General features: G+C 45.8%; 1 protein-coding gene across 1 annotated transcript in view; it reads left to right on the top strand.

Moving 5' to 3' along the window:
* Nucleotides 1–26,342, top strand: part of tango6 (transport and golgi organization 6 homolog (Drosophila)) — a 165,303-nt gene that overhangs the window by 74,020 nt on the left and 64,941 nt on the right. The window contains exons 10-11 of the mRNA XM_063067293.1: nt 6,310–6,436; nt 7,338–7,499. Of these exons, the coding sequence (XP_062923363.1) occupies nt 6,310–6,436; nt 7,338–7,499 (289 nt within the window). The remainder of the gene's footprint in view (nt 1–6,309; nt 6,437–7,337; nt 7,500–26,342) is intronic.

A 26,342-nucleotide genomic window follows, 5' to 3' on the forward strand; every position in this document is an offset into this window, starting at 1 on the left:
CATGGCCATGCAATGCCCCAACAAGGACATGAGACCATAAGACCTAGGAGCAGAATTGGGCCATTCATCCCATTGAGTCCACTCTGACATTGCATCATGGATTACCCCACATCCCATTCAACCCCATATACTTGCCCTCTTACCATATTTCTTGATGCCCCAACCAATCAGAAGTCTATCAACTTCCACTTTTAATATACCCACAGACCTGGCCTCAGTCATGTCTGTGGCAGAGCATTCCACAGATTCACCACTCTTTGGCTAAAAAAATTCCTCCTTACTTCAGTTCTAAAAGGCCGTCCCTCAGTTTTGAGGCTGTGCTCTCTAGTTCTGGATACCCCCACCAGAGGAAACACCCACTCCATATCCACCCTATCTGGTCCTTTCAACATTCAGTAGGTTTTAATGAGATCCCCATATGTTCTTCTAAATTCCAATGAGTACAAGCCTAAAGCTGCCAAGTGCTCATCAAACATTAACTCCTTCATTCCTGGAATCATCCTCTGGAACCTCCTCTGTACTCTCCAATGACGATACATCCTTCCCGGAATAAGGGGCCCAAAACTGTTGACAACACTCCCAAGCGTGGCCTTACTCGTGTCATAAAAGCTTCAGCATTTTCTCCTCGTTTTTCTATTCTATTCCAGTTGAAATAAGTACCAACATTGCATTTGCTTTCTTTACCACAGATTCAGCTTGTAAATTAACCTCTGAGAATCTTGTACGAGGACCTCTAAGGCTCTCTGTACCTCTGATGTTTGAATTTTCTCCCCATTTAGATAGTAGTTTGCACTATTGTTCCTTTTACCAAAATGCGTTATCATATATTTCCCAACCCTTTATTCCATCTGTCACTTTTTGCCCATTCTTCCAATTTCTCTTAAGTCCTGCTGCAATCACATTGTTTCCTCAGCACTACCTATCCCTCCACCAATCTTCATATCATCCGAAAACTTTGCCACAAAACCAATTCCATGATCTGAATCATTGACAAAGAATGTGAAAAGTTACAACCCCTGACAAACAACACTAGTCACTGGCAGCCAACCGGAAAAGGCCCCTTTTATTCCCACTCACTGCTTCCTGCCTGTCAGCCATTATGCTATCCATGCCAGTATCTTTCTTGTATTGCCATAGATTTTATCTTGTTAAGCAGCTTCATGTGTGGCAGCTTATCAGATGCCTTCTGAAAATCTAAGTAAATGACATCCAGTGCCTCTCCTTTGTCCACCCTGCTTGTTACCTCCTCAAAGAACTAACAGATTTGTCAGGCAAGATTTCCCTTTTCATAAACCATGCTGACTTTGACTTATTTTATCATTAATCTCCAGGTACCCCGAAACTTCGTCCTTAATAATGGACTCCAACACTTTCCCAACCACTGAGGTTAGGCTAATAGGCCTATAATTCCCTCTCTTTTGTCTTCCTCCCTTATTAAAGAAAAGAGTAACATTTCCAAATCTCCAGTCCTCTGGGACCATGCTAGAATCCAGAGATTCTTCAAAGATCATGACCAATGCATCTGTTATCTCTTCAGCAACCTCTCTCAGGAATCTGGGATGTAGTCCATCTGGTCAAGATGATTTATCCACCTTAAGACCTTTGAGTTTGCCTGCACTTTTTCCTTTCTAATAGCAGTGGTACTCACTCCTGCTCCCTGACACTCACAGACCTCTGGCATACAGCTGGTGTCTTCCACAGTAAACACTGAAGCAAAATACTGATTAAGTTCATTTGTCAGTTCTTTGTCCCCCATTACTACCACACCAGCATCATTTTCCAGTGGTCTAATATCAACTCTCACCTCCCTTTTAGTCTTATATAACTGAAAGAACTTTTAGTATCCTACTTATATTATCAGCTGGTTTGCCCACATCTTTTCCCCTCTTACGGTTTTTTTAGTTGCCTTTTGTTGGATTTTAAAAGCTTCCCAATCATCCAACTTCCCACTCACTTTTGCTACCTTATATACCCTTTCCTCGGCTTTTAAGCAATCCTCAACTTCCCTTATCAGCCACGGTTGCCTACCCCTGCCATTTGAGAACATAATCTTCTGTGGGACGTTTTCTATCCTGCACCTGGTGAACTGTTTCCAGAGACATCACTTACTTTTGCTCTGCAGTCATCCCCACCAGTCTCCCCTCCAATCCACCTGGGCAAGCTCCTCTCTCATGCCTCTGTAATTCCCTTTATTCCATTGTGATACTGATACATGTGACTTATGCTTCTCCCTCTCAAACTGCAGTACGAATTCAATCATATTATGATCACTTCCTTATGAGATTTCCTTTACATTAAGCTCACTAATAAAATCTGGGTTATTACACAACACCCAATCTAAGATCGCATTTCCCCGAAGAGGCTCAAGCACAGGCTGTTCTAAAAAGCCATCTTGTAGGCATTCAACAAATTCCCCCTCTTACAATCCGACATCAACTTGATTTTCCCAATCCTCTTGCATATTGAAGTCCCAAATTACAATTGTGTCAGTACCCTTATTAAATGCCTTTTCTGGCTCCCTTTGGAATCTCAACCCCACATCTTGGTTGCTATTTGGAACCAATATATGATTCCAATGATGGTTTTTTTAACCTTGCGATTTCTTAACTCCACCAACAAAGACCTGACATTCTCTAACCCTATGTCACCTCTTTCTGAAGATTTAATTCCATCTCTTACCAATACAGCCACGCCACTGCCTAGGCCTTCCTGCCTGTCCTTTCAATACAAAGTATATCTTTTGACATTAAACTTCCAACATTGGCCTTCTTTCAGCCACGACTCAGTGATGCCCACAATATCATGAAGGAAGTGCAAGACAGATATATTCCAAATAAGAAATTTTTGAACGAAAGGACACAACTGTGGCTGACAACTGAAATCAGAGCCAAAGTAAAGCAAAAGAGAGGGTCTACAAGGAAGTCAAAGCTAGTGGGAAGATAGTGGATTGGGAAGCTTTTAAAAGCTTGCAGAAAGGAAACTCAGAGGGTCATTAGGAAGGAAAAGATAAATTATGAAAGGAAGCTGGTGACTTGTATCAAAGAAGATACCAAAAGTTTTTTTAAGTATATAAAGGGTAAAAGAGAGTCGAGGACTAATACAAAATGCTGCTGGAGATATTGTGTGAGAAACACAGAGACGGCAGAGGAACTGAATGTGTATTTTTGCATCAGTCTTCACAGTGGAAGACATCTGCAGTATACTGGGCATTCAAGAGTGTCAGGGAAGTGAAGTAAGTGCAGTGAAAATTACGACTGAAACTGAGCAAGGATGTGATGTTGAGGCTCAGGAAACTTAATGGTCTGAAGGTGGATAAATCTCCTGGACCTGATGGAATGCACCTTCGGGTTCTGAAGGAAGTAGCTGGAGAATGGTGGAGCAGACTCGATGGGCCAAATGGCCTACTTCTGCTCCTATATCTTATGGTCCTATGGTCATAACGACCAATCTGATTGTGCCACGAGTTCATACTCCTTATTCCAAATGATACGTGTATTTAAATACAATACCTTCAGTCTTGCATTCTTTACCCTTCTGAGTTTTGCTTCTGTGGAACAACTAAGCACTTTCCTTCATCTGCAGTTGTACCCAATCATTGGTTTGTCCTTCCTTACATTCATATTACATATTATGTCATCTAGTTGTAAACCTGCTGGCTCATCCTCAGCTCTATCATACTGGTTCCCATTCCCCTGCCATATTAGTTTAAACCACCCCAAACAGCTCTAGTAAACCTGCCCGAAAGGATATTGGTCCCCCTCGGATTCAAGTCCAGAAATCTGAATCCCTGCCCCCTGCTCCAATTCTTCAGCCACACATTTATCCACCACCTCATTCTATTTCTATCCTCACTGTCGCATGGCACAGGCAGCAATCCTGAGATTACTACCCTTGAGGTCCTGCTCTCTCAGCTTCCTTCCTAACTCCCTATATTCTGTTTTCAGGACCTCCTCCCTTTTTCTACCTATGTTGTTAATACCAATATGTACCACGACACCTGGCTGCTCACCCTCCCTTTCAGGATATTGTGGACATGTTCAATAACATCATGGACCCTGGCACCTAGGTGGTAAACTACCAACCATGTTTCCTTTTTGCATCCACAGAATCGCCTATCTGTGCCCCTAACTATAGAGTCCCCATTACTGCTGTCGTCCTCTTCAGTTTCCTGCCTTCCTGAGCCACAGGGCCAGACTCAGTGCCAGAGTTGCTTCCCCCAGTAGGTTGTCTTTGCCTACACCCCCCCCCCAAAGTACTCAAAATGAAGTACTTATTGTTGAGTGGGACAGCCACAGGGGTGCTCTTCACCATCTGATGTTCTCCTTTCCCTCTTATCTGTCTCCTGTACCTTCCGATAGCTCCTGTCTGTCACTACTCCACTTTCACTAACAAGCTGAAGGTCACCAAGCTGCAGCTCCAGTTCCCTAACATGGTCTCTAAGGAGCTGCATCTCCATGCACCTGGTGCAGATGTGGCCATTGGGGACGCTGGTAGTCTCATGAAAATCCCACATCTGACATGCAGAAGAGAACACTGGCTCTGTAGACATACCCCCTATTCTCTCAAAAGTTTATTCAGAAAACAAGAAATGAAGAATGACATCTTTACCATGGTCGTACAATGCCCCGACAAGGACATCTTTACCATGGACGTGCAATGCCTGAACAAAGACATCTTCATCGGGCCATACAAAGCACTGACAAGGACTTCTTTACCATGGACATGCAATGCCTCAACAAAGACATCTTCACCAGGTCGTACAATGCACTGACATTGACATCTTCACTGGGTCGTACAATACACTGACAAGGACATCGTTACCATGGCTGTACAATGTATTGCCAAGGACATCTTCACCAGGTCGTACAATGCCTTAACAAGGACATCTTCACGGGTCGTTTAATGCACTGTCAAGTACATCTTCACAGGTCGTACAATGTACTGACGAGGACATCTTCACCGGGTCGCAAGGACACCTTCACCCGTCCATGCAATGCACTGTCAAGGGAATTTATGACTGCTTTTGAAAGCCCTCCTAACTACCCGCGTTTGTTTCTGCTAATTTCAAGGTTTCTGTCTGATATCAACTATCGGTCTGTGCTCTCCTGCACTGGGACAATGAAGCCCAATGCAAGCTTGATGCACCTCATTTTCCATCAGTTTCCTTTGCCATGGTCGGTGTCAGTTACCGAATTCTCATCTTGCACCAATCCAATTTTACTGTCCTGCATCCTGCCACATTTCTTCTGTACATTTTCCTGAGAACATCTGTTCCCAATTTATGCTTCTCAAGTTCCTGCCTGATAGCCTCATATTTCCCCTTACTGCAATTAAACGCTTTCCTAACTTGTCTGTTCCTATCCCTCTCCAGTGCTATGGTAAAGGAGATAGAATTGTGATCACACAATATGAATGTAGGATGAAACTGGAACACAATGGGGTCACAGGAAATATGTGCAGTTGGTGCTTCTGTGACTCTGCTCCAGCCTCCAGAGCCCAATCCTGACCTCTGACGCTGTCTGTGTCGAGTTTCCATGTTCTCCCTTTGAAAATGTGGTTTCCTTCCACATCACAGAGGTGAGGGTGGTGGGTTAATTAGCCGCCGTAAATCACCACCCCCCACCCACACTGCGGCCAGGATCTGGGGGTAGTGGATTGGAAGTATGGGGTGGTTAGGTAACGTAAACACTAATGAGGAGTGGGATTGCTCTATAAGCCACTATAGACTCAAAATAATCTCCTTGCATTGGGTCCTGGTCCAAAATATTGACTGTTTATTTCCCTTCATAGATGCTGGCCTACTGAGTTCCTGCAATATTTTGTGTGTGTTGCTGAAGATTTCCAGAATCTGTAGAATCTCTTTTGATTGTGTCTTTCTGTTGGGTGTACTCAGCCCTGACCTTGGGTTCACAACCTTCGGCTCAGATACTCAGACCAAACCCCTCTCCCCCGTCATGGGTCCACATCCTGTGTATTACCTCTCCTCAGCCCAGAGCCCCAGACGTACCACTACCCACATCCTCAGGCCATACCATCCTAATCCTGGGTCCATACTGCCAGGCATGCCAACCCCCCACCCATCGGACAAGACCATTCTACCCCTGGATCCACACCCTTGGATATTCTCCTGGTCAGCCCCCTTTGGCCAAGACCCTGAGGTGCCTGAACCTTGTCCTGTGAACTTTGGATTTATTTTCTGTCTTGCTGTGCCTGATATTTGCGGACCCTGTTTTACTCTGATTTTCCGTGCTCCCACACTGCCATGACCTCCTGCCCCGGGTACTTGCTGACTTTCGTTTGGTTGATCAGCGATGAAGATGATGCCCTGTACGGAAAGGTTTGCTGGGACCAGTGGCGGGCAGAGAGTCTGGCCGACCTGCTGAGCAGCCTGCAGGAGAGCAGCATCGCTGGAGATTTCTTCATCGATTGTCTGAAGGTAGGAGGGGCTCTGCTGCCCGGACAGTCCCAAATGTTAGAAACAGAGGTTGGAGTTAGCTGGCTGCTCCTGACACACAGAATGGTGCCACAGATCAGGAGGCTGATATATTACCAGGCTGACTCCTGCCCCATTTGCTCCGACACACAATTGCATCATATAGAATCAACCATAAACATACAACAGTACAGGCCCTTCAGCCAACGATGTTGTGCTGACCCATTAACCTACTCAATCTAATACTTCCCATGTGCCTATCTAAAAGTCTCTTCATGTCCCTAATGTACCTGCCTCTACCAACACCCTTGGCGGTGTGTTCCAAACACCCACCACTCTGTGTTTAAAAAAAAAACAAACAACCTACCTCTGACATCCACCCTTCCTCCTATCGCCTTAAAATTATGCCCCCTCGAATTAGCCATTTACACCCCAGGAAAAACTCTCTGGCTGTCTACTTGATCTATGTCTCTTATCTGTACACCTCAATCGAGACAAATAAAGATCTTGGGGGGCGGGCGGGGGGGGGGGTTGAAGCAGAGACAGCAATGCTCGCTGCAGAGTGGAGTCCAGCCCCGTGCCTTCACCACGAGCTCAATTCCACCCGTGTGAGCAATCAACCTGCTAACTTGTACGTCTTTGGAATGTGGGAGAAAGCTGGAACACCCAGGTCACAGGCTGAACACAAACTCTTTACAGACAGCAGTGGTTTTGGACCCATATTGCTGGCACTGAGCGCTACAATACCGTGCCGCCCTGCAAATTGCAGCATCTAGTCGGGGTGTCACCTGCATCCAGGAGAGAGCCTGGGTGTACAGCTTAGGGAAGGTATTGCTGCTGATGTGATATTGGGTGCGATGGGTAAGTGATGTGGGTTCACTGAATGTTTGTGTTCACTCTCCAGGGCCTGGTGAATGCAGCAGGACAGGCTGATGGCAGGTTGGCACCAGGCCACACCAGTGACTCATCTGATCTGGAGTGTCAGCAGTGGCTTCTGATCACGGTGCAGCTTGTCGCTGTCATGTGTGAGAGAATTGGCCACTCAGTCCTTCGCAACACTGTGCAGGTAAGCACTAGGATGTTTGTCTTTGCCTCTCAAACCCCACCATGCAGTAACCTTGACCAGTGAAGTGAGTGACGGGATATGGTGGGTGGGGTAGTGATGCGCCCCTCCAGGAATGCTGGATGTCATTGCCCCCATTGGCGAGTGCACAGAGCAGCAGCAGCTGGAAGCTGTGAATAGGTATCGCATTATGCACAGACCAGAGCTCAGCCCAACCTCTGATCCCATTACGGCTTTTGAACAGATTTGATTTAAAGATGAGTTTCTAGTTTAGGCAATTATTTACTGATTACGGCTCCACCTTCAGTACTATAATAGTCATAGTAGTCATAGTCATACTTTATTGATCCTAAGGGAAATTGGTTTTCGTTACAGTTGCACCATAAGTAATTAAATAGTAATAAAACCATAAATAATTAAATAGTAATATGTAATTTATGCCAGGAAATAAGTCCAGGACCAGCCTATTGGTTGAGGGTGTCTGACCCTCCAAGGGAGGAGTTGTAAAGTTTGATGGCCACAGGCAGGAATGACCTCCTATGACGCTCTGTGTTGCATCTCGGTGGAATGAGTCTCTGGCTGAATGTACTCCTGTGCCCAACCAGTACATCATGTAGTGGATGGGAGACATTGTCCAAGATGGCATGCAACTTGGACAGCATCCTCTTTTCAGACACCACTGTGAGAGAGTCCAGTTCCATCCTCACAACATCACTGGCCTTATGAATTAGCTTGTTGATTCTGTTGGTGTCTGCTACCCTCAGCCTGCTGCCCCAGCACACAACAGCAAACATGATAACACTGGCCACCACAGACTTGTAGAACATCCTCAGCATCGTCTGGCAGATGTTAAAGGACCTCAGTCTCCTCAGAAAATAGAGACGGCTCTGACCCTTCTTGTAGCCAGCCTCAGTGTTCTTTGACCAGTCCAGTTTATTGTGAATTCGTATCCCCAGGTATTTGTAATCCTCCACCATGTCCACACTGACCCCCTGGATGGAAACAGGGGTCACCGGTACCTTAGCTCTCCTCAGGTCTACCACCAGCTCCTTAGTCTTTTTCACATTAAGCTGCAGATAATTCTGCTCACACCATGTGAGAAAGTTTCCTACCGTAGCCCTGTACTCAGCCTCATCTCCCTTGCTGATGCATCCAACTATGGCAGAGTCATCTTCTGAAGATGACAAGACTCTGTGCAGTAGTTGAAGTTCGAGGTGTAAATGGTGAAGAAAAAGGGAGACAAGACAGTCCCCTGTGGAGCCCCAGTGCTGCTGATCACTCTGTCAGACACACAGTGTTGCAAGCACGCGTTCTGTGGTCTGCCAGTCAGGTAATCAAGAATCCATGACACAAGGAAAGTATCCACCTGCATCGCTGTCAGCTTCTCCCCCAGCAGAGCAGGGCGGATGGTGTTGAACGCACTGGAGAAGTCAAAAAACATGACCCTCACCGTGCTCGCTGGCTTGTCCAGGTGGGCGTAGACACGGTTCAGCAGGTAGACGATGGCATCCTCAACTCCTAGTCGGGGCTGGTAGGCGAACTGGAGGGAATCTACGTGTGGCCTGACCATAGGCCGGAGCAGCTCCAGAACAAGTCTCTCCACGGTCTTCATGATGTGGGAGGTCAATACCACTGATCTGTAGTCATTGAGGCTGCTGGGGCGTGGCGTCTTCGGCACAGGGACGAGGCAGGACGTCTTCCACAGCACAGGAATTCCAAGTAAGTTACGGATGCTGAGAATCAACACCTCCCTCTGCAGCTAGATCTTTGACTTCCTGACCAACAGACTACAATCAGTAAAGATAGGCGGCAGTACCTCTGCCACGGATATTCTACAAACATTGGAGCTCCACAAGGCTGTGTCATCAGTCCCCTCAACTCCCTGTGCACTCATAATAACATCACTGCAGTGGGCTGTACCTCAAATAGTGATGAGTTGGAGTACAGGAAGGAGATAAAGAGCTCAGTGACATGGTATCCTGACAACAAGCTTTCCCTCATTGAATTGACTTTATTACTTACATCCTTCATATACATGAGGAGCAAAAAATATTTATGTTACGTCTTCATCCAAATCTGCAATGTGCAATTTATAGTAATTTATAATAAGTAGTATGTACAACAGGACAGTCAATATAACATAGAAATACAGTTGTGTCAGCATGAATTAATCAGTCTGATGGCCTGGTGGAAGAAGCTGTCCTGGAGCCCTGTTGCTCCTGGCTTTTATGCCGTGGTACCGTCTCCCAGATGGTAGCAACTGGAACAGTTTGTGGTTGGGGTGACTCGGGTCCCCAATGATCCTTCGGGCCCTTTTTACACACCTGTCTTTGTAGATGTCCTGAATAGTGGGAAGTTCAGAATCAGGTGTATTTTCACCGGCATGTGAAGTGAAATTTGTTAACTTAGCAGCAGCAGTTCAATGCAGTACATAATCTAGCAGAAAGCGAGAAAAAAATAATAATAAATAAAATAAAACATAATAAATAAACAAGTATATTGAATAGATTTTAGAAAATGTGCAAAACCAGAAATACTGTATATTAAAAAAGTGAGGTGGTGTCCAAAGCTTCAGTGTCTATTTAGTTCACATCTACAGATGTGCTGGGCTGTCCGCACCATTCTCTGCAGAGTCCTGTGATTGAGGGAAGTACAGTTCCCGTACCAGGCTGTGATGCAGCTAGTCAGGATGCTCTCAATTGTGCCCCTATAGAAAGTTCTTCGGATTTGGGGCCCACACCAAACTTCTTCAACTGTCTGAGGTGAAAGAGCCACTGTTGTGCTTTTTTCACCATCCAGCTGGTGTGTACAGGCCATGTGAGATCCTCAGTGAAGTTTATGCCGAGGAACTTAAAGCTGTTCACCCTGTCAACCCCAGATCCATTGATGTCAATAGGGGCTAGCCTGTGTCCATTCCTCTTGTAATCCACACCAGCTCCTTTGTTTTTGCGACACTGAGGGAGAGGTTGTTTTCTTGATACCACTGTGTCAGGGTGATGACTTCTTGTCTGTTGAGCTTTGATCAGTAACCAATCCAGATATTGGAATTTTGAGAGGAGCAGATTTTACTCAAGGAGTGCTGCAAGGAGACACTCTGCCACCCTACGTCTTTATAATCGTCCTTGAATACGCTCTACATCAAGCTACCAAAGATCATGACAAGCTTGGTTTTACCATAAAACCAGGACGAACCAAAAGGGTCAGACCAGTTATGCTCACAGATCTCGATTTTGCAGATGACATAGTCCTGCTCTCTGACCAGATGGAGGAAGCACAGCAGCTACTGACAAAGGTGGAAATTGACTGCAATAAAGTTGGACTTCACCTAAACGCTTAAAAGACAGAGTACGTGGCGTTTAACTGCGACAAAGGTATTGTCAAGACCGTAAAAAACGATACCATTAAGAAAGTCTTTGACTACAAGTACCTCGGGTGAAGAATGATGAGTTTGGAGAAGGACATAAAGATACGGAAGGTGCTGGCGTGGATGGCTATGAACGACATGAAGGAAATCTGGAAGTCGAACCTGACCAGAGGGCTTAAAAAGAGGATCTTCATAGCAGTCATAGAGGCCATTCTCACGTACAGGTGTGCGATGTGGACACTCACCAAGACTATGCAGATGGTTGCTATACACGAATGCTCCGGTTGGCTCTTGACGTCAGTTGGCAGCAGCACATGACGAACCTCAAGCTCTATGACAGCCTACCGATGCTCACCACTAAAATCGAGGCGAGAAGACTGCAACTAGCGGGGCACTGTCTACGCCACCCTGAGCTACCTGCCAGCCTAGTCATCATATGGGAGCCCAAGCACGGGAGGATGAACCCTGGGCGCCCTCCCAGGACTATGGTCAACATGCTCCTAGAAGACAGCGGCGCGGCTAATGTAGATGAACTGAACACACTGATGAGGGAGAGGGAAAAGTGGAGAGTCCATCATCGTGCCCGACTCCGGCCCCCAAGGCCTGAGTCGACGGAGTAGTCATAGTCATACTTTATTGATCTCGAGGGAAATTGATTTTCGTTACAGTTGCACCATAAGTAATTAAATAGTAATAAAATCATAAATAATTAAATAGTGATATGTAAATTATGCCAGGAAATAAGTCCAGGACCAGCCTATTGGCTCAGGGTGTCTGACCCTCCAAGGGAGGAGTTGTAAAGTTTGATGGCCACAGGCAGGAATGACTTCCTATGACGCTCTGTGTTGCATCTCGGTGGAATGAGTCTCTGGCTGAATGTACTCCTGTGCCCAACCAGTACATTATGTAGTGGATGGGAGACATTGTCCAAGATGGCATGCAACTTGGAGACCGCATCCTCTTTTCAGACACCACTGTGAGAGAGTCCAGTTCCATCCCCACAACATCACTGGCCTTATGAATGAGTTTGTTGATTCTGTTGGTGTCTGCTACCTTCAGCCTGCTGCCCCAGCACACAACAGCAAACATGATAGCACTGGCCACCACAGACTCGTAGAACATCCTCAGCATCGTCCGGCAGATGTTAAAGGACCTCAGTCTCCTCAGGAAATAGAGATGGCTCTGACCCTTCTTGTAGACAGCCTCAGTGTTCTTTGACCAGTCCAGTTTATTGTGAATTCGTATCCCCAGGTATTTGTAATCCTCCACCATGTCCACACTGACCCCCTGGATGGAAACAGGGGTCACCGGTACCTTAGCTCTCCTCAGGTCTACCACCAGCTCCTTAGTCTTTTTCACATTAAGCTGCAGATAATTCTGCTCACACCATGTGACAAAGTTTCCTACCGTAGCCCTGTACTCAGCCTCATCTCCCTTGCTGATGCATCCAACTATGGCAGAGGCATCCAAGAAAACTTCTGTAGTAGTAGGATTTTATTCAGGTCCACTGGCTGAGAAAATAAAGGAACAGCAGATTGCAACAGCATTTATAGAGCTTTGATCAGCGACCAATCAGCACTTGGGATTGATTAGTAAGGGAAAATTAAAGGACGGCAGGGGCAAGCACAGTGGCTGTTGTCTGAGAGGACAGAGTTGGAGTGGTGATCTTGAGCCTTTAACTCTTCAAGGCTTCAGCTTCCATGACCTTCCCAGCAAGGCCTGCTGATGAATCACACAGTGATAATTCAAGAAGTCGGGAAGATCAGAGTCATTACGGCACAGTGCTATAAAACTAACGCGCACACCGTGCATTGCTGGAGCCCCATCAGTAGTACTTGCCACCAGTTTATGAATGGGGATGTCATTTTCACAGACATATTTTTTAAACTCATTGTAAATATCCTCACCTCTTGTTCTCTCCTTTAAGTGCAAAAGAGTGAAGAAGTCCTCCTTTGTTGTAAAATCCTGGAAAGCCATTCTGACAAATACAACAAGCTGAGCTGTTTGCATTACATCCAGGGATTCATCGAACTGTACTGAAAAATATTCACAAAGTGACAAGTCCTTTAACACTTGTCGATCCACATCCTCTGACAATGACTCCACTCTCCTTGTCACTGTTGCAGGACCAAGTGGTATATTATGTATTGCGGTTTTGATGTTGTTTTTGTTTTTAAAGTTATTAAAAAATGGGAGGGAGGAGAAGATGGCGGCGCGACGCAGCTCGCAGCAGCCACTCCGGTGGTGATGTCTGTTATTTGTCAAATAGGGTGTCGTGCACAATCCTGAATTGATAGAGATGGATGTGAGAAAACGAAGGAACATCTGGTGAAACTTCTGAAATGTCTGCTTCGCTGCTGCTGCTACCGTGTGGTCCAGAATCTCCGGAGGAGAAGGCCCCGAGTCCTCGGCTTTGCCTGTTGCTTGGCGGCTGGGGCGGGGTCGAAGTGCTCGGCAGAGGATGGTGCTGGGAGAGGCTGTGTCGGAGGGGCTGGTCGGAGGCTCGAAGTTTTCGGACAGACTCAGAGTCCGCTGTGGTCAGGTGCTTCCAATGGTGCTGCATCGGCGAGTTGGCGGCGCTTGGAGGTTCATGGCAGGGAGAGTTTCTCCCTTCTGCCGCCTGCATGGGATGATGAGTCTATCGGGACTGTGAGACTTTTTTTTACCGTGCCCATGGTCTGCTCTTTATCAAATTATGGTATTGCTTTGCACTGCTGTAACTATATGTTATAATTATGTGGTTTTGTCAGTTTTAGTCTTGGATTTGTCCTGTGTTTTCTTGTGATATCATTCTGGAGGAACGTTGTATCATTTTTTAATGCATGCATTTCTAAATGTCAATAAACGAGGAGTAAGTGTCCTCATAATCTAATCTAATCTAAAACAATCTCTGCGGTAATGGCCATTGCTTTCTTGAATAAATCGCCATCTGTAAAAGGCTTCTTGTGTTTAGCCAAAAGGTGACTTACATGAAACGATGCTTCAACAGCAGCCTTATTTTGAGCAGCATGTTTTGTGAAAAACGATTGCTGGGCCTTCAACCCCAATTTCAGCTCAACTTTCCAGGCATGAATTGTGCTCTTTGGGGGGTAGGTGTCTTTAAATTTCTGGTGGTTGGTGTTGTGGTGCCGCTCCAGATTCCCTCTTTTAGTCAGTGCTTGTGTTTGGTGGCACAACATACGTACACACGTGTCTTTCACCAAGGTAAATGGAAATTCCTCTTCCCATTCTGGATGAAATTTGTACGTTTTGCCTTCTTTTGTGGAGCCTCCGCCATTGCTAGCTAGCGATTTTGCAGGATATCACCAGCGGGTGCTGTATATTGGTGTTTGCGACAGTCTGTACTCTTATCTAATCTAATTGGTCAGTTTGATGCAGCACAAGCTACGCTGAAAAAATACAACAGCTAAATCAAAAGAGAGAGAGGGTGGCTAATTTTTCAGTAAAAGCTAAAATTAATGCTAATTACTAAATGCTAAACATGAATTCACACTGTCAAAGGCAAAAAGTTCGAAAGAAAGAAAGAGCAGTGCAACTGATCAAATTTTTGCTTAACTGACGTAATATAAATAGCAACATAATAGAGTCAAAACAGATTAAAGTTGATCAAAGCTTAGTTAAGTCATGAATGCATAAGTGAGTCATTTTTACCCACACGTGTTGTTTTCTTTCGCCATTGGCCAGTTTGCCCATTGGTTCGTTTGTTTAAGATAAACAAGGCTCTCCCATGCTCCGTGGAAATTTGACAGACAGCAGCAATAGTCACATGATGTCAGCATACATGTGATGCACGACGCTGGACAGTGGAAAAAGAAACACAATAACCAGGGAAAGCAACTGAGTGTAGGTTAAAAACGACTCACATATGTGCTCTAGGGGTAAAATTTGCTTTTGCATCAAAAGGTTGATCAGGCATAATGTATTTGTGTAGTTATTGTTCATTTTTTTTCGGGATCTACTGGGAAAGTCTCAAAGATCAACCAGTCGATTGCGATCAACTGGTTGGCAACCACTACTGTAAAAGGACTAGATGGTATAGAGTTTGTCAAACGTGTCCAGGGAAGTTTCCTTCATCAGTGCATAGAAGTCCCAATGACAGGGTGTGCGATACTAGATCTTCTATTAGGGAATGAGAAAGGGCAGGTGACAGAAGTTTGTGTGGGTGACCACTTTGCATCCAGTCACCACAATGCCACTAGTTTCAAAGTAAATATGCAAAGAGGTAGGTCTGGTTCGCAGGTTGAGATTCTAAATTGGAGAAAGGCCAAATTTGATGTTATCAGAAATGATCTGGGAAGTGTGGATTGGGACAGGATGTTTTCTGACAAAGGTGTACTTGGAAAGTGGGAGGCTTGGAAAATGAAAAGGAAATTCTGAGAGCACAAAGCATGTATGTGCCTGTCAGAACAAAAGGTAAAGGTAACAAGTTTTGAGATCCTTGGTTTTCAAGAGATATTGATGCCCTGGTTAAGAGAAAAAAGAAGGTGCACAACAGGTATAGGCAAGTAGGAACAAATGAGGTGTTTATGGAGTACAAGAAATGCAAGAGAACGCTTAAAGAAATCAGGAGGCTAAAGAAGCCATGAGGTTGCTCTAGCAGACTAAGTGAAGGAGAATCGTAAGGGATTCTGCAGGTATGGATAAAATTGGTCCTCTGGAAGACCAGAATGGTAATTCATGTGTTGAGCCAAAACAGATGGAGGAGTTCTTAAATTCATTGTTTGCATCTGTATTTACTCGAGAGACAGAGTAAGGCAAAGTGGCATCAATTTTCATGGACCCTGTACAGATTACAGAGGAAGAGGTGGATAAATCTTCAGTGCCTGACAAGGTGTTCCCATGGACCCTAGGGGAGGAAATTGTCAGGGCCACAGCAGACTTATTTAAATCATCCTTAGCGATAGGAGAGGTACCAGAGGATTGGAGGATAGCCAATGTTATTCCACTATTTAAAAAGGCTCTAAACAGAAACCAGGAAATTATAGGCCAGTGAGTCTGACATCGGTTGTGGGAAAGTTACTGGAAGGTATTCTAAGGGACCAGATATGTAAGTATTTGAATAGACATGGACTGATTAAGGATAGCAGGCCTGGCTTCGTGTGCGGTAGGTCATGTTTAATCAATCTTGTAGAGATTTTCAAGGAAAGCTACCAGGAAAGTGGACAAGGGCAAGGCAGTGGATTTTGTGTACGTGGAGTGTGATGAAGCATTTGTCAAGGTCCTGCACTGGAGGCTGGTCAGGAAGGTTCAGTCACTCAGCATTCAGGATGAGGTAGTAAATTGGATTAGACATTGGCTTTATGTGAGAAGCCAGAGTGGCAGTAGAGGGTTGCCCCTCTGGCTGGAGGCCTGTGACTAGTGGTGTGCCACAGGGATCAGTGCTGGGTACTTCGTTGTTTGTCATCTATATCAGTGATCTGGAAGATAATGTGATTAACTGGATCAGAAAATTTTCAGATGACAGCAAGATTGGGGTGTAGTGGACAGTGGGCAAGGCTATCATGGCTTGCAGAGGGATCTGCATCAGCTTGAAAAATGGGCTGAAAAGTGGCAGATACAACTTAATGTAAGACTAGTGTGAGAGGGCACAGAGGAGTGTGGTAGAACAAAGAGATAAGACATAGGAGCAATATTAGGCCATTCAGCCCATTGAGTCTGCTCCACCATTCTATCATGGCTGATCCCGAATCCCACTCAACCCCATACACCTGCCTTCTCGCCATATCCTTTGATGCCCTGACCGATCAGGAAATGATCAACTTCCATCTTAAATATACCCACGGACTTGGCCTACATCACAGTCTGTGGCAGAGTATTCCACAGATTTACTGCTCTCTGGCTGAAAAAGAAGTCCTCCTTATCTCTGATCTGTAAGGTCGCCCCTCAATTTTGAGGCTGCGCCCTCTAGCTCTGGATACTCACCATAGGAAACATCCTCTCCACATCCATCCTATCTAGTCCTTTCAACATTCGGTAGCTTTCAATGAGATCCTCTTTCCCCCCCCCCCCCAGCTTTCTTCTAAATTCCAGTGAGTACAGGCCCAAAGCTGCCAAATGCTCCTCATATGTTAACCCCTTCATTCCTGGAATCATCACCTCCTGAGATATGGGACCCAAAACTGTTGACAATACTCCAAGTATGGCCTGATTACCGTCTTATAGAGGCTCAGCATTATCTCCTTGTTTTTATATTATATTCTCTTGAATATTGTGGATCTGCGAATACAGGTCCATAGTTCATTGAAAGTGGTGTCACAGGTCATAAAGAAAACTTTTGGCACATTGGCCTTCATAAATCAGTGTATTGAGTACAGGAGATTGGATGTTATGTTGAACTTGTACAAGACATTGATGAGGCCTGATTTGGAGTATTGTGTGCAGTTTTGGTCACCTGCCTATAAGAAAGATGTAAATAAGGTTGAAAGAATGCAGAGAGAATTTACAAGGATGTTGCCAGGTCTGGGGGACCTGAGTTATAAGGAAAGATTAAAGTTAGGACTGTATACTTTAGAAGATAGAAGACTGAGAGGAGATTTAATAGAGTTATACAAAATTATGAGGGGTCTAGATAGGGTAAATGCAGGCAGTTTTTTTCCACTGAGGTTAGGTGCGACTACAACCAGAGGTCGTGGGTTAAGGGTGAAAGGTGAGAACTTTAAGGTGAACGTGAGGGGAAACCTCTTCACTCAGAGGGTCATCAGAGTGTGGAGTGTGCAGCCAGCACGAGTGGTCATGCGAGCTGGATTTCAATGTTTAAGGGAGGTTTGGATAGTGGGGGTAAGGAGGACGATGGACATGATTCAGGTTTTTGGGAATAGGCTGTTTAAATGGTTGCTGGCATGGAATAGATGGGAAGAAGGGCTTGTTTCTATGTTGTACTTTGTGACTCAATGACTAAATGTGAACAGAACGATAGAGCTAATAGTTGACTTCAGGAAGGGGCACAGTGTACATTCTCCTGTCTACATCAGTGGTTCTGCGGTTGAGATCTTTAAGTTCCTAAACATAGAAACATAGAAAACCTACAGCACAATACAGGCCCTTCGGCCCACAATGCTTGCCGAGCATCTATTTACTTTAGAAGTTACCGAGGGTTACCCATAGTCCTCTATTTTTGTACCTATCCAGGAGTCTCTTAAAAGACCCTATTGTATCTGCCTCCACCACCATCACCGGCAGTCCATTCCAGGCACTCACCATTCTCTGCGTAAAAAACCTTACCCCTGACATATCCTCTGTTCCTACTTCCAAGCACCTTAAAACTGTGCCCTCTCCTCTCGTGTTAGCCATTTCAGCCCTGGGAAAAAGCCTCTGACTATCCACACAATCAATCCCTCTCATCATCTTACACACCTCTATCAGGTCACCTCTCATCCTCCATCACTCCAAGGAGAAAAGGCCGAGTTCACTCAACCTGTCTTCATAAGGCATGCTCCTCAATCCAGGCAACATCCTTGTAAATCTCCTCTGCACCTTTTCTATAGTTTCTGCATCCTTCCTGTAGTGAGGTGACCAGAACTGAGCACAGTACTCCAAGTGGGGTCTGACCAGGGTCCTATATAGCTGTAACATTACTTCTTGGCTCCTAAACTCAATCCCACGGTTGAAGAAGGCCAATACCCCGTATGTCGCCTTATTCGCACAGTCAACCTGCATAGCAGCTTTGAATGTCCTATGGACTCGAACCCCAAGATCCCTCTGATCCTCCAGACTGCCAAGAGTCTTACCATTAATACTATATATTCTGCCATCATATTTGACCAACCAAAATGAACCCCCTCACACTTATCTGGGTTCAGCTCCATCTGCCACTTCTCAGCCCAGTTTTGCATCTTATCAATGTCCCGCTGTAACCTCTGACAGCCCTCCACACTATCCACAACACCCCCAACCTTTGTGTCATCAGCAAATTTACTAACCCATCCCTCCACTTCCTCATCTAGGTCACTTATAAAAATCACGAAGAGAAGGGGACCCAGAACAGATCCCTGAGGCACACCACTGGTCACCAACCTCAATGCAGAATATGACCCGTGTACAACCACTCTTTGCCTTCTGTGGGCAAGCCAGTTCTAGATCCACAAAGCAAGGTCCCCTTAGATCCAGTGCCTCCTTACTTTCTCAATAAGCCTTGCATGGGGTACCTTATCAAATGCCTTGCTGAAATCCATATACACTACATCTACTGCTCTACCTTCATCAATGTGTTTAGTCACATCCTCAAAAAATTCATTCAGGCTCGTAAGGCATGACCTGCCTTTGACAAAGCCATGCTGACTGTTCCTAATTGTATTATGCCTCTCCAAATGTTTCTAAATCCTGCCTCTCAGGATCTTCTCCATCAACTTGCCAACCACTGAAGTAAGGCTCACTGGTTTATTATTTCCTGGGCTACCTCTACTCCTGTTCTTGAATAACAGAACAACATCCGCAACCCTCCAATACTCCAGAACCTCTCCCGTCCCCATTGATGATGCAAAGATCATTGCCAGAGGCTCAGCAATCCCCTCACTCATTACCCACAGTAGCCTGGGGTATATCTCGTCCGGTGCTGGTGACTTATCTAACTTGATGCTTTCCAAAAGCACCAGCACATCCTCTTTTTTTAATGTCCATATGCTCAAGCTTTTCACTCCGCTGTAAGTCATCCCTACAATCGCCAAGGTCCTTTTCTATAGTGAATACTGAAGCAAAGTATTCATTAAGTACCTCTGCTGTCCCCTCCGGTTCCATACACACTTTTCCATGGTCACACTTGATTGGTCCTATTCTGTCATGTCTTATCCTCTTGCTCTTCACATACTTGTAGAATGCCTTGGGGTTTCCCTTAATCCGGCCCGCCAAGGCCTTCTCATGACCCCTTCTGGCTCTCCTAATTTCACTCTTAAGCTCCTTCCTGCTAGCCTTATAATCTTCTAGATCTCTATCATTACCTAGTTTTTTGAACCTTTCGTAAGAACCTTTCTTCTTCTTGACTAGATTTACAGCAGCCTTTGTCCACCACGGTTCCTGTACCCTACCATTCTTTCCCTGCCTATGTAGAACTCCACGCAAATATCCCCTGAACATTTGCCACATTTCTTCCATACATTTTCCTGAGAACATCTGTTCCCAATTTATGGTTCTCAAGTTCCTGCCTGATAGCCTCATATTTCCCCTTACTGCAATTAAACGCTTTCCTAACTTGTCTGTTCCTATCCCTCTCCAGTGCTATGGTAAAGGAGATAGAATTGTGATCACACAATATGAATTTAGGACGAAACTGGAACACAATGGGGTCACAGGAAATATGTGCAGTTGGTGCTTCTGTGACTCTGCTCCAGCCTCCAGAGCCCAACCCTGACTTCTGACGCTGTCTGTGTCGAGTTTCCATGTTCTCCCTTTGAAAGTGTGGTTTCCCCCGGGTGCTCTGGTTTCCTCCCACCATCACAGAGGTGAGGTTGGTGGGTTAATTAGCTGCTGTAAATGACCCCCCCCCCCACCCCGCCGTGGCTAGGATCTGCTGGGATAGTGATCACTGTCTCCAAAATGCTCTCCCACTGAGAGACCTGACACCTGACCAGGTTCATTTCCCAATACCAGATCAAGTACGCCTCTCCTCTTGTAGGCTTATCTACATATTGTGTCAGGAAACCTTCCTGAACACACCTAACAAACTGCATCCCATCTAAACCCCTTGTTGTAGGGAGATGCCAATCAGTATTGGGGAAATTAAAATCTCCCATCACGACAACCCTGTTATTATTGCACCCTTGCAGAATCTGTCTCCCTATCTGCTCCTCGATGTCCCTGTTACTGTTGGGTGGTCTATAAAAAACACCCAGTAGAGTTACTGACCCCTTCCTGTTCCTAACTTCCAGCCGTAGAGACTCAGTAGGCAATCCCTCCATGACCTCCTTTTCTGCAGCCATGACACTATCTCTGATCAGCAGTACCACGCCCCCACCTCTTTTGCCTCCCACCCTGACCTTTCTGAAACAACTAAAACTTAGCACTCTTAAGTAACCATTCCTGCCCCTGAGCCATCCAAGTCTCTGCAATGGCCACAACATCATAGATCCCAAATACTGATCCACACTCTAAGCTCATCCGCTTTGTTCATGATACTCTTTTCATTAAAACAGACACATCTCAAACCATCGGTCTGAGCGTGTCCCTTCTCCATCACCTGCCAATCCTCCCTCTCACACTGCCTACAAGCTTTCTCTATTTATGAGCTAACCTCTCCTTCCGCTGTCTCTTCAGTTCAGTTCCCACCCACCAGCAATTCTAGTTTAAACTCTCCCCAATAACCTTAGCAAACCTCCCCGCCAAGATATTGGTCCCCCTGGGATTCAAGTGTAGCCCATCCTTTCTGTACAGGTCACATCTGCCCCAAAAGAGGTCCCAATAATCCAGAAATCTGCATCCCTGCTCCCTGCCCCAATCCCTCAGCCACGCATTTATCCTCCACCTTATTGTATTCCTATACTCACTGTTATGTGACACAGGTAGTAATCTATAGGCAGAAATGCCGGCTTTGCTGCCGCTACTACTGTGTGGTAACCGGAATCTCCGGAGCAGAAGGCCCCGAATCCTCGGCTTTGCTTGTTTCGGCGGCCGGGGCTAGGTGGAAGGCGCTGGGCAGAGGATGGCGCTCAGGAGGCTGTATCAGAGGGTTGGTCGGAGGCTCAAAGTTTTCGGATGGACGGACTCGGTGTCAGCTGTGGTTGGCTGCTTCCAAGGCACTGGCAGTTGTCAGTGCCTTGGAGGTTTATGGCAGGGAGTTTCTCCCTTTTGCTGCTTGCTATCAGGGACTCGGGAGTCAATCGGGACTTAAGACTTTTTTTTTAGCGTGCCCATGGTCTGTTCTTTATCAAATTATGGTATTGTTTTGCACTATATGTTATAATTATGTGGTTCTGTCAGTGTTAGTCTTTGGTTTGTCCTGTTTTCTGTGATATCACTCTGGAGGAACATTGTATCATTTCTTAATGCATGTATGCATTTCTAAATGACAATAAAAGAGGACTGAGTGTTCTCATAATCTAATCCTGACATTACTGCCTTTGAGATCCTGCTTCTCAGCTTCTATCCTAACTCCCTGTAGTCTGTTTTCAGGATCTCCTACTTATGTTATTGGTACCAATATGTACCATAACCTCTGGCTGTTCACTTTCCCACTTCATGATGTCGTGGACGTGATTAGAAACATCCCGGACCCTGGCACATGGGAGGCAAACTACCATCTGTGGTTCTTTGCTTCATCCACAGAATCATTTGTCTGCCCCCCTGACTATAGAGTCCCCTATCGCTGCTGCCTTCCTCTTCCTTTCCCTACCCTTCTGAGCCACAGGGCCAGACACTGTGCCAGAGGCGTGGCCACTGTCGCTTCCCCCAGGTAGGCTGTCCCCCTCAACAGTACTCAAACAGGAGTACTTATTGTTAAGGGGGACAGCCACAGGGGTACTCTCTAGTGTCTGACTCTCGTCCTTCTCTCTCCTGACTGTTACCCACTTATCTGTCTCCCCGGGCCCTGGTGTGACCACCTGCCTGTAGCTCCTCTCTATCACCTCCTTACTCTCCCTGACCAGACGAAGGTCATTGATCTGCATCTCCAGTTGCCTAACCTAGTCCCTGAGGAGCTGCAGCTCGACACACCCGGCACAGATGTGGCCGTCCGGGAGGCTGGGAGTCTCCCGGACATCCCACATCTGACACCCAGTACAGACACTGGCCTCACAGACGTACTCTGTATTCGTATTCTTCACAAGTAACTTACCTCACCTTGATCCGTTATTGCCGAAGCCCTATTGAGCCAAAGCCCTCCTACTCTGACTCCCTATACTCCAATGCCTGCTCCTCAGACGCCTGCTCTATAAAGCTGTCTTCCTTTTAAATTCTACCCGCCGATCTAACTTACTGACGTCCACACGCCTGCGCAGTCGTGCCTCGATCAAACCACAGAAGAAAAAACTCTCTCCTTTTAAATTCTTCCTGCTGGTCTAACTCGCTGACATCCACACACCTGCACAGTCATGCCTCAATTAAACATTATCGACAGGCAGTCCTGGTCCATCTATGTAGATAGCACAGTCAAGGAGGCTCATCCATGCCTCTACTTCCTCATGAGGCAAAAGAAGTCTGGAATGTTCACGTCGACCCTTCCCAATTTTATCGATTCATCATGGAGGGCATCCTATCGGGATGCATCACAGCTTGGTATGACAACTGCTCAGTACGAGATCACAAGAAACTGTAGACAGTTGTGGACACAACTCAGCACATCATGGAATCCAGCACCCCTCACTGGACTCTCTATACATTTCTTGCTGGCTCAGTAAAACAACCGTCATAATCAGAGACATCACCCACATTCTCTCTTCTTATCCCTCCAATCAGGCAGAGGATAGAAAATGCTGAAACCATGGTCCACCAGGCACAAGGACCACCTCTATGCTGCTATTGGTTTCCTATTCTGATAAGATAGACTTTTGACCTCACAAACTACATCATTGTCTTTTCTTTATTGTATTGTATTTTCTCTGTAACTTACACTTTGTTCTACACTCTGTTATTATTTTGATTTACCTTGTTCTACCTTAATGAACCATTGTAATGAAATGATCTATGTTAACAAATATGAGTACTGTTAAAGGATTTCGGCCTGAAACATCAACTGTTTATTCCTCTCCATAGATGCTGTCGGTGTGACCTGCTGGTTTCCTCTGCCATTGTATGTATGTGTGTTACATGAACAAGTGTGCAAAGCAAACTTTTTACTTAATAATAATCCAATTGTAATACTTGGGAATCTCATACAAATTGGTCCACCAATTTAAATAAAAGGTGAATTAATTCCAGTGACAATTGCATTAATCACAGTCATCTCAATGTGATCTCAGCAGTCACATTGTATTACATTGGAGCTCAACATCCCATAAACCATCAATTTACTGGCCATGCCACAGGGATTTAGGCTGTATTATTTTTCTGCTATATGAACTGTTGTGTGTTTGTGTGTGTGACTTTTGGTACTGTATTTTGCACCTTGGCCCTGGAGAAATACTGCTTCGTTTGGCTGTATTCATGTATGGATCAATGACAATTAGAGGTGAACTTGATGCGGTAAAGGATGAATGGTGAACAGTCGATTGGGACTTGCTGGTCATTCACAGCGGATCTGGTTATATCTACAGGTATTGGTCACCGAACAAAGATGCTCTTGTCAGTCACTGAGTGCCTGTCAGACTGCTGGTATCATGTCTTACCGTCCGGTAAGATGTTGGCACATTTGAAAGCAGCAGCCTTCAGGGGCCAAGCAAAGCTGCACCTTTCTTTTTAAAATATGTTTTTTTGTGAACATAAAACTTCACTGTATTCCAAGAACAGCGGGTAGAGCAGTTTGTCTGCTGCATCAGTGATCTGTTCATTTTTTGGAGTCACCGGCCGGGGTAACGAGGGAGCCAGCGGATGAGTTGGAGAAGGAGAAGCCGGCGCTCAGCCGGAAGTAGATGAAGCTGGCAGAAGGCCGGGAGAAGGGGAACCTGGTGCTTGGGCTGGTGAAGGGTAAGCCAGCAGTGGCTCGGAGAAGGAGATCCCGTCGGTCGGCCAGGAGAAGGAGATCCCGGCAGATGGCCGGGAGAAGGAGAAAGAGAAGCCGGCGGTCGGCCAGGAGAAGGTTCAGAGGAGCTGAGCCGGGTGCAGACCATGTTGCTGCCTACCACACAAAGACATCGGAGTTGGTGCACGAAGACAGTATGCAGTGTAACTGTGAGTGACTCTCTTGGGTGTTTCTCTTCAGATCACAAGACCCTGTTGAAAATTGATAATGTGAGATATTTCCCTTGTTTGATGGAAAGTCAGGCGACGAGGCAGCAGTGTGGCCTCGGTTGTAGTGAGGACTAGGCCTCAGGCAGTCTTGCCTGCTGCTGCAATCCAGGTGAGACGACAGTGGAGTCCACGCTCAGGAGCTGGCCTCTCCCATTAGTACTGACCTTCAGTGTTCAATCAATGGAAGGACAGGCTGGATTGCCGGGAGCTGTTCCATCAACTTACATGTCGCTCAGGGACTGGGACTATACATGTATTCTTGCATAACAATGTGTTTTTATCCTCTCTCTCTTGCAATTTTGAATGCATGTTATGCACCTTGGCGCAGAGGATCACTGTCTGGTTTGAATGATAATTAAACTTGGTTTGATTTGATTCTTCTGCACGTGCACCTCATTATACAGGAACCCATGGTTGTCTAACAGTTCTGCCTGACTATGGCATGAACCCACACACTAAAGGAAAAGCATTCTGATGTTGGAAATGAGAGGAATGGCTAGAAATACTAAGACAGCATCTGTACAAAAAGAAACAAAATGAAGATTTCAAGCTGAGAACTTTTTTGTCTATTCTTGAAGAAGCAGGCCTGATGAGCCAGGTGGCTGTGGAGGCCAAGTCATTGGGTATGTAACACCCTGGGAAAGGTTTCACTGCAAATGTAATGGTCTTTCTGTAGCAGCAGTGTTTGGGTTATGGCTAGAGATAACAGGGGCTTTGGAATGTGCGCCGTCCAATGAAGGGAATGTTTTTTCTTGTTGTGTGCCTGACAACGAGGTGATCTGGGTCTTTTGTTCACAGAAGATTGGGAGCTGTGTCACTGTCTTTTACACCTGGGTTGGACTTTTATGCTTGGCATGAATGGTTGGGAATCCCTTCCTCGATCAGTGGGGAGTTAGCAAAAAGCAGCATATACCACACCCCCATTTCCTCATCCTCCGAATCAGTATCCCATTCAGAAGTGGGATACTGTTGGTCCTTCAGTTGCCCTGCTTCGCCAGAGTCCTCTTACTAGGTGTAGGCTCCAGGTTGGGCTCTGGGTCAACCCGCATCTCTTGTCCCGGAGGCAGAAGATGGTTCCAATGAGAATCTTGACAGACCCATTCCCATCCTCTGGTTTTACCCGGAAAACTGGTAGGTTTGGCATCTGACTCTCCACTACATGAGGCATAGCCACTGAGCTGTCAGCCAACTTATGCTTCCCAGGTGGCCCCAAATTCCTTATGAGGACTCGGTCTCCCGGCAGGAGTTGGGAGAACCTCACCTTTTGATCATACCTCCTCTTATTTCCTTGATTCTGCTTGGCAGCTGCGATGCCAGCTAACTCGTAAGCCTTTTTCAGCTCCCTTCCCATATCAGACACATACTTCAGATAAATCTTCCTTGGTCTTCCTTGCCAGTCCCAAAACGAAGGTCGATGGACAACCTCTCCTCGGGCCCAAACATCAGTTAATATGGCGAGTATCCGGTAGCTTCATTAGATAGTGGACCAGATGTCCAATATGTTGACTTCACTTGTTCTTGCTGATTTCCGAGGTTCAGAGAATGTGTAGTCAGGTCCGATTAAACCCCTCTGGCTGGGGATCACCTGCGGATGATGAGGAGTAGTCCTCAACTTCTCAACTCCAAGCAGGCTCAGTAACTCCTGTATGAGCCTACTCTCAAAATCCTGT

This window comes from Mobula hypostoma, chromosome 14 (genome assembly GCF_963921235.1).
Source record: "Mobula hypostoma chromosome 14, sMobHyp1.1, whole genome shotgun sequence".
NCBI classification, from domain to species: domain Eukaryota; kingdom Metazoa; phylum Chordata; class Chondrichthyes; order Myliobatiformes; family Myliobatidae; genus Mobula; species Mobula hypostoma.